We start from the raw sequence: 9,703 nt of genomic DNA on the forward strand, positions 1-9,703 counted from the left end.
CTTTCTTTCTTTTTTTTCTCTTTCGTATCTCATATTCCTTTCTATCTTTTGTTTGGCCGTCGAACTTGAAGTTGAGGGGTGTAGTAGCCCCCCAAGCACCTCCACCAGTATCCCTGTGGTACAACTTCTCATTGTGCCTTAGAGAATCAAGAAGAATACGAGATTGATTCTTTGATTCTTGCCGTCAGGTAGAGAACGAAAGCAATGGTAGACCTTGAAATGTATAGATTCATAGACTTAAATCTATAGATTTGAAGACTTTAAAGAATAAGCGTCTTTATGACACTGCCCTTGAGATTCAAACTGACTCATTTCTTGCCGATTTTGTTACAGGTTGTACAGCTTGTTATCCAGCGTCCCGCTAAGTTCGGGTTCCACGCTGGAGAATACATCCATGTTAATATTCCATTCATAGCATCTCATGAGTGGCATCCTTTCACTATTAGCAGCGCACCAGAACAACAAGGTACGGATCTTCGTCTCTCTCTCTCTCTCTCTCTCTCTCTCTCTCTCTCTCTCTCTCTCTCTCTCTTTATTTATTTCACTTCTTTATTCAGGTACGTATAGTCTGTTCAGTATACAAAATATAAAAACCCGTATAAAAATCTGGTCTTCCACAGAGCCCTGATTATAAAAACAGCACATGAAAAAAAAAATTACAATTAGAACTGTACAATATCGGATTATTAAACATTTAACACAATGTATGCATGGTTTCGATAATGATAAAAAAATTAACTACAAAAATAAGTTAAACAAAAACATGGGAATACATTAACTGAGTATAAGATTACACAAAAGAAAAACAGTTAATTAATGATAATTGTAGGCATTGTATGGTAATGGAGTCAAGTAACATGACAAAAACTGAATAGATAATGATAAAATCAACTATGAAAATAAATTAAACCAAATTCTCTCTCTCTCTCTCTCTCTCTCTCTCTCTCATTAGATTTCTTTCTCTCCTTTAATATATAAATATACATAATACAGTGCATCCCAGAAAAAAACGAAACCGAGAATTATCGATGATTTATCACAACTTAATCACAATTATAATTAATAAATTAAACATAATTATTTGTAAAGCTTAGATCCTCCTCTTTCTTTCGTTGACAATCAGCCATGCACAAAGAAGAAGAAAGACTTGCTGCATGGCTGACCGTTAACGAAACGGAGTTAAGTCTTTTGTCAACTCATTTTGGTGCAACGACAGACAGCCAGTGAAAACAAATGTGTTTAATCAAATTATGGAAATGCAAGCATTACTTTAAACAAACATAACTTTGTTATTCCTGGCTCATTTTTCCTGATTGAGGTGTCATATGAAAGGGCAGAAAATGAACCTTCTAGATATGTGATTTCTCTTTGAAATTTAGAAACCGACCGCCAAATGACATTTTGGTTTCCTCTCTTCAAATTGTTTTCAATCACTCATGCATGAAATATGCATCATAATTTGCATCGGATGAAAGATAAGCTTAACAAATATGTGTCATTTATCAATTATAATTGTGATTAAGTTATGATAAAACATCGATAATTCTCGGTTTCGTTTTTTCTAGGACGCACTGTATATATTTGTATATATATATTTGTTATTAATTCCTTTCTTGTTTTTTTTCTTTCTCTTCTTTTTCCCCGTTTCTTTTTTTTTTGGTTTGTTTTCCTTTTTCTTGTTTTCTTTTTCTTGTTTACGTTTGGTACGTTGCCATGGTAGAGCCACTGAATGATGTTTATTGCATTTAGTAGTATTAAAGGCTTTGTACCAATCCATCGGACCATTTTAGCTATTTTGTATTCTTCCGTCATGTCTTTTTGTCTAAAATTTAAACTTGAAGACATTGTCTAATTCACATACGAATTTCATGTGTACTTGGGTTGTTTCAATCAACTGAACGAAGCTTGGCGTACAGGCACATCTAATATTTCCATGTATGGCATTGTTTATAACGCAGAATACTTGACTCTTCACATAAGATGTGTGGGACATTGGACAAAGCGACTCTACGATGTCGTCGGAGAACGTGAGCTTACTCTTCTTGAAGACGAAGCACGCTTCGGCGAGATCAACAAAGATCACGACACACCTTTAGAGGTCATCGTTGATGTTAGTTCTACCAAGAGTACACCCGCCGTCGAGCCTAACAGCCAGCAGAGCACCACCTCGGATATACCTGTTAATAATAATGGACGTAGATCTTCAAAAACATACAGCAAAAGAAGGAGAGCCGCAAGTGGTGCAACCAACTTAGGCTTCGAGCCAGGATTACCAGATGGTTTGTTTTTGTTTACTTGTTTATCATTGTAATCATATTTCAAATGAATTTTATCAACAATTCGTATTTTTTATCTTGTGGATGGACCCCTTTGAAGACCAGCTTTTAGCTGAAAAGGGTGATCCTTCCCATATTTGGAAAATAAATAAATTTTAAAAAAAATGGTGTCAAAGATGGCACCAAGACCGTAACAGAGGGCAAACCATGTAACACTAGTCAGAACGATGATGAATCACTTAGAAAGAAAGTGAATGCAACACAATTAAGTCTTCCAAGTACTGCTGATCCCCCATCTATTGCAGATGTAGCTTCTCAAGGTGATTCGCAGCCTCACGCAGAGCCGGGCGAAATATCTATGACTTTAGCGGTCAAAGGCAACAGTTTCAAAATGAAATCGTTGAACCCTCGCCGAAGCATTGATATTCAGAAAGGGAGAAGCGTCGATGGGAAGCCGAACGACAATGTTAACAGGAAGACGAGTTTAGTGACGTTAAGAAGGAAAGGTGCCCGACATTTGTTGGATCTTTCAAAGGATTTAGGCGGTAGACCTCACACTGGATTGGAAGTAAGTGCGGGCCTCCCAACAAATTCACTGTTAAAATCGAAGAATCATCAATAATAAATTTTGACGCTTGATTAAACTAGTAAATGGTAAATGCGTGTTACGACGCGATGTTAACTGTAGATCGATGCAAATGTTAACAGCAATGGGTGATGTCATCATCAAAATCAACGGATACTTGCAAAAGGTATTCAACCTTACTTGATTATTTTGAAATTCAATCATTCCACTTCCGCTTTTTGACATTAAAAAAAAAACTTATCAAGGGTGAAAAGATATACAAGGGCATCAAATCACAACAGACAATATACAAACTTATTATGATAATTATCACAAAATTTGAAAGTACCTTGAAGCTTCGTCTCAACACTCGATGCCACATTGGATGTACTACAAAAACGTAAGAATGGCATAATCATGATTTTGTGTGTATATTACCCTGTTCCATCCAGGTTATATTAGATGGTCCGTATGGGGCACCTGCGCAGCATATCATGGAGGCTGAGCATGCCGTACTCATCGGGGCAGGAATAGGCATCACACCCTTTGCCTCTATCCTACAGAGCATACACGAGAGATATAAGGCGGCCAGGAAGCAATGTCCAAACTGCAACCATACTTTGGTGACCGATTCATCATCTATCCTGAAATCCAAGAAGGTATAGAAAAGCACAATTTACATTCATATCATTATATGAAATTATTTTATTTAACACTATTAAACAAAAGACGGGGTTTGAATCTGACAGCGAAGTGGAAGGTGTTTGATGACCATAATCATAAAAGATTCGGCGTAGGCCTACTACTAATTTGTTTTAAAGTGTGTTCACTTTATATTTTAATCCGATTCTGAAAGGAGTGATACGGGTTAAGATTTATTTATCAATATTCCAACAGAATTTGGAAACTTATTTCGACAATACTGCGCTTTCTTTATTCTTCAGTGAGTGTCAAGTCTCACCAACAGGTTAGACATAAACTGATTGGAAATAAAGGAGGGAAACGATACAAAAAGAGGAAAGTTCAGTGATGTTCTGATGAGATGCTTAATGGCGAGGATGATTACGATATTAAGGTAATAAATATGCCTGAAATACTCATTAATAGTAAGGTATATTTTTAATATCAGTGACAATCGAGATGACCGAATGACTATCTTCCACTCCCTTCTCAATTTCTTTTTGTTTCTAAGGTGGACTTTGTTTGGATCAATCGTGATCAACGTTCCTTCGAGTGGTTTATCAGCCTCATCAGCGCCATCGAGTTGGAACAGGCTGAGATACCCGTAGCAGGTCGCTTTCTCGACATCCATCTCTACATGACATCAGCTCTCTCACCCAGTGACATGAAGGCCATCGGACTCCACGTCGCTCTTGATCTCATCCATAAGAAGAAAAAGCAAGATACGATCACGGGCTTGATGACGAGGACCAAGACTGGAAGGCCGAATTGGGACGAGGTAGGCCTTGGAATCTCCCTTTCTGTCGTCCTCCTTTCACATTTTCCTGATAAATGATATTGAAACAATGTCTATTCCTCTCTCTCCTTCCACCCACATTCTCTCTTTCTATTTTCGTCCCTGCCCTCTTTTTTTTCCCTACCTGGGCACCATCCTGTTAGAATTATATTGTTCTTAATTTGCTCTTGATTCAATTATCCTTCTTTTAAGGTTCCATAATTATCAGCATGTAATCTTGAATTCATATCACTGGTTTAGCTCGGCATCCCTTTTCTGTCTCTACCGGCAAGAGGTTGCAATGATTTAATGATTTCAATACTGTTGTATGGCTTTAATCAGGAACATAATGGAACACAGCTTTGCTGATCGTGTTTTTATCTTGTATACATAAATTTATGGAAGGTTAAGTATAACCGGGAAACAAACATAATGAATGTCTTTCGCTCCTTTCTCATTTACGTCATCACATTAGGTTTTCCAAAACCTGCAACAGCAGCACAAAGGCAAGATCACTGTGTTCTTCTGTGGCTCTCCTGCTCTAGGAGAGATCCTCTCAACCAAATGCTTACAGAACCAAATGGAATTCAGACAGGAAAACTTCTAAGACCATGAAGACATCTTGTTTTCAAGAATTGACCGAACACAAAGTAGTCTAACTGTTTAACATATGAAATGGAAAGCGCAGCAGTTATAGGATTTTCCGGCCAAATTCGCGAGCTTGTCATTTAAATTAATTTTTCTTGCGTTCAAAGTCGACAGTTTAAGTGCTGTCAGAAATATCTTGGGTTTATATTCCTTTTTCTAGTTTTCAAATCTATGAAGTTTTCGTTAGAATCTATGTATGTTTCATTAAAATTAATGAATAATGTGCTTCTTTCGCTATTTTGGTCATTCGATTTGGCGCAACACGATTTCTGACATCGCGAAGGTGTACTTTTAGCATTCGAATTCATTTGTAGCATTCAAATTAGCACTTTGTGCACTTAAATGGATGGTCAATATACATTTCTCGTTTATTAAACACTTTTTATAGCTCATTCTTTTTCTTTCAAGATTGAATTTGTTTTCATGTGTATTTCATCATATTTTGTTTTCTTGCATTTATACACTTTAATAATATACTTTTAGATTTACCTGATATTCATCATCCTTTAAGTTTGATTGTTAAGAAGGAAATTTTTTTTTACATCTACGGACTTGATGGTCTCAATATGTTTGTAAATGTTCATGTAAGTAAGTTGTTTGTCTTGTGTTTCATCATAAATTTATCACAATTTCATTATGGATGAATGGTACAATATTGTGACTGGGGTAGGTAGTTTTGTATCCCCATTCTCCGGGGTATATGAACATGTCCGTGCTGAAATGCCATATCCCTTGATTTTGCCCCTTCTTTACCCAATATCTGACTACACCCATATGCATTGTCCTCAACATTAATAAATGGAATAACAGAAAAGACTCTAATAGTAAATCATGCATTTAATTGTATTTTTTTAATAAGCCAGTTCACGGTTGCAGTCTGAGCATGAGCAGATCAAGGTCATTGCAGAACAAATTGTGAAATACACGGAGATGGAATACTGGATACGTGCTCATGAAAGTAATGTAATCATTATTCATTTATGCACAAGCAGAGCACTCCATGATACACAGGTGGAAGTATTCTTTGAAAAGGGGAAACAAAGGCTAAGTATGCAGCATCTCCATCGCTGTAGGAGTGATAATTTCAAAATGTACAAAGTGGGACCTCTTCATGTTTTGATGATCTGTGGATATTCGGGGTCATTGCAGCCATGTGCTAACCGTGAACTGGTCTATTCTGTAAACGTGTGTTGCATTTCCCCCCCCTAACATTCCTAACTTGAATAAACATAATTCGAATACGAATGACAGGCGTTAATTTGAATGATAAAAATGACGCCTCGACAAGTGACGATTAATTTGAATGCTAGTTGAGCAGTTTCTAAATTAAATGACAGATCTATGAAACCCTTCGACCAAAATCCTAAATTAAATACCAAAACGGGAAAATTGAATGATAATTGGCATGGCAAAGCCGATCTGCGTTAACTTAAATGCAAAGTAAATGAATTCTAATGACAAACTCGCGAATTTCGCCGGGAAATCCTATACTAAAATGGAAAAAATGAAAAAAATTCCACACACCGTGTCCCATTGGGCATAAGACTTTCATTCATTCATTTCATCCAAGAGTGAACATAATCTATATGACAATAGACTAATTATTCTTTATGTTAATCACTGATATTAGTGCAGACACTTGAACTCAAATTCATATGAACATTTTGACATAATTATGAACAGGCCCGTAGCCAGAGTTTGATGTTGTTTTGTTTTGTTTTTGTTTTTTTGTTTTTTTTTTTTTGTTTTTTTGGGGGGGCACATACATTTTTTTTTTTTATGGTCAGTTTTTATTCTTTTCTCTCTTGAAACAAATTATAATCATAGTACAAATTGCAATCATCATAACTCTCACTGCAAATGTGATGACATTATAAATCAGTATAATTTTTTGTCTTACAAACGGCTTCAAAAGAAACTTACATAGTTAGTTCCTATACATCATATTTGAAACAAAAATTCATATTTTCAAAGAAAACATATGCAGTTGTATAATCCAATTTTTTTTTTGTTTTATACATGATACATGTAATCGATCGAGATAAAAAAAGGGGTCTAAAAAAGTTCAACCGATCTTGGAAATTTTGGGAGACACGTGCCCCCCTCCCCCCCCCCCCCCCCCCCCCGTGGCTACGTGCATTCATATGAAAACACTATTTATTTCTTGTGTTATAGTCAGATGGTTGTGAAAGCTCAGTTAAGTTGTTCTCAAACAATCAAATTTCTAGGAGTAACCTTAGACGACCAACTATTTCTCAACTGCCATCGTTCCACCATAACTAGCAAGATCTCAAAAACTGTAATACACAGTTTTTATTTGACTCATTAAGACACAGTGGTCCACGCGTGCGGAATAATCTCTCAGAGGAAATAAAGAGTTCAACAAATATAACTTCATTTAAAGGAAAGTTAAAAAGGGTATAATATTGATGATTATTCATTTTTTTTCTGCATTAGATTTACAATTACCATTACCCCCCCCCCCCCTCCACCCTCCCTGTATGATTACTGGTGTTTGTTGGTGTAGTGTGTTACTGATTAATCTGCATAGTTTTGTATTTTGTTATTGTAATTGTTTATACCATGTATTTTTCCTTTTACTGGGAACTACTCCATACAAGTTTTTTAAACTTTTTTGTAGTTTCCGTTTTTTCTCTTACTATGTATATTTGCCATTTTTGTATAATAGATTTCTCGGTCAATTTCGTAAGCTTTTCATTCATTTTGATACAAAGTTCATTCAAATTCGCGAAATAAAGCTGCCGGCGTGTAAGTTTCATTCAAAATAACACTTTTTTTTCATTTGATTTACTTATTCGGTCAATGGATTTAGCACTTGTTTCATTCAATTTAACAACCGCTTACAAATGCGCAGTTTGCATTCATTTTCGCCAACAATGGCAAGTCGGACGTCCGTATCATTCAATTTCACTTTGGGTCATACTAAATAACAAAGTTTTCATTCATATTCGCATATCTTTACAAACCTATGGTATACATGGTATATGCACATGTTTCTCATCTAAATTAAACAAATGAGTTATATAACATGTATTTTCATTCTTGGTCGATATCCGGTGATGTGTTTTTAGAAAGAGGGTTAAACAACTCTAGATATAAGATTGGTCATAATCTTACTGATGTTCTCATCACGGACTTTATAGTATATACTCGGTCATCTTTTGAAAGTGATATTACGTAGACGAACATGATAATGTCATGCATGGTGTAATTATGATCATTAAAATATAACCTCAACAAGATTTCAGATTGTATACGTGTATTCTTTAGTTTATGTCCACATGACATGAATTATTGAGATGTGCGCGCAGATTGTGAATAGCGTGATTGTGCTTGTTATACTGTATGTGATCGTGATTGTAATTGAGATGGTGATTACGATTGTGACTGAGATGGTAATTGTGACTGTGATCATGATCGTGATTGTGATTCAGTGTGATGGTGATTCAGATTTTGATGACGGAGATTATGATTGTGATTGAACTGATACTCATAGATTGTTCTTAACATGTTCAATACAGACTAAATATAATTTAAACAAATATAAATGGCTTCAAAGAGATTACGAACATCGAATAAACTTTCAAAAACAAAACAAAACAAAACATAAAAATAAATCAATGTATAGAGTATTGATACCCCCACCATTATGGTACGACACTCCAATAAATAACATCTGTAGGCCTAGTCTTTAACACACACTTTGCATGCACTTAAATCATTGCATATTCATAAAAAGACACTCTTGCTTAGTTCCATGCTAATTCTATATTGATGTGGCTAGGTTATATCTACTTAACACAGTCATGATCGTTCAGTTGCTAAATAGTGATGATTTAGTGGGTATACACCCCTAGTGAGAACAAATAACATGTTTGTTGCTTACCAACCCATACAATTTGAAATGGATTTAGCATGGAACTATAAGCTTGCGGGGTTCTATATACTGAGTAAGAATTACATGTTTAATTTGTCTGCAAAACGTGTGAAATTGTATGCAAAGAAACAAATTTGAATTCACGGAAGACGCTAATACGTAATCGCGAATCGTCTCGCTTTAAATTGTATTAAACCCGTATTAAAACTTTACGAACAAGAAACACGTATTAATTCGAATGAAAATAAAATGTTTTTGAATGATCGTTTTATGAATTTAAATGCTAAAAAACAAAATTGAACGAAAAATAACAGTTGCGGTGACAGAATCGGCGAAATTGAATGAACTTAAAATGAATTTGTGTGGCCAACTTACGAAATTGACCGAGAAATCCTATATTATAATATTGTTTTTATGCTTGCGAAAAAATAATAAACTGAACTGAACTGATATGTGTAGATTTCTGTGAATAACATGAAGTTTCCATTTTAGAAATAAATTAGATTCCTGTAATTAAAACGTGCTACAGACATGTAGAATAATTAGATTTATTTACACTGATTCACTTGTCAATATAGACATTTTGACTGAACGCCAGATGGTTCAAATCACATACAAGGCTTATATACAATAAATCATTGTATACATCGCATACATGCATAATATTATGGTAGAGACGAGATCGCCTCCACAAATTGCTACACCACAGTATTTGTCTGCCCCTCTATCCACCTGTCTCTCTCTCTCTCTCTCTCTCTCTTTCTTTCACCCTCTCTTCATCTTTCTCTCCCTGTTACCATATCTATCCCTTCTCTCTGCCTATTTCTCTCTTCCCCACCTTTTCTCTCTCTCCCTTTCTC

General features: G+C 35.5%; 1 protein-coding gene across 1 annotated transcript in view; it reads left to right on the forward strand.

The window, feature by feature from the left end:
• The window catches only part of LOC581068 (NADPH oxidase 5-like), a 23,600-nt gene extending 18,604 nt beyond the window's left edge, over positions 1–4,996 (forward strand). The window contains exons 12-17 of the mRNA XM_030997335.1: positions 334–466; positions 1,959–2,279; positions 2,582–2,844; positions 3,294–3,500; positions 4,034–4,300; positions 4,773–4,996. Of these exons, the coding sequence (XP_030853195.1) occupies positions 334–466; positions 1,959–2,279; positions 2,582–2,844; positions 3,294–3,500; positions 4,034–4,300; positions 4,773–4,904 (1,323 nt within the window). The 3' untranslated portion in view covers positions 4,905–4,996. The remainder of the gene's footprint in view (positions 1–333; positions 467–1,958; positions 2,280–2,581; positions 2,845–3,293; positions 3,501–4,033; positions 4,301–4,772) is intronic.
• The last annotated feature ends 4,707 nt before the right edge of the window (positions 4,997–9,703 follow it).

The sequence above is a fragment of the Strongylocentrotus purpuratus genome, unplaced genomic scaffold (genome assembly GCF_000002235.5).
Source record: "Strongylocentrotus purpuratus isolate Spur 01 unplaced genomic scaffold, Spur_5.0 spur5_scaffold_4, whole genome shotgun sequence".
Classification (NCBI taxonomy): Eukaryota; Metazoa; Echinodermata; class Echinoidea; order Camarodonta; family Strongylocentrotidae; genus Strongylocentrotus; species Strongylocentrotus purpuratus.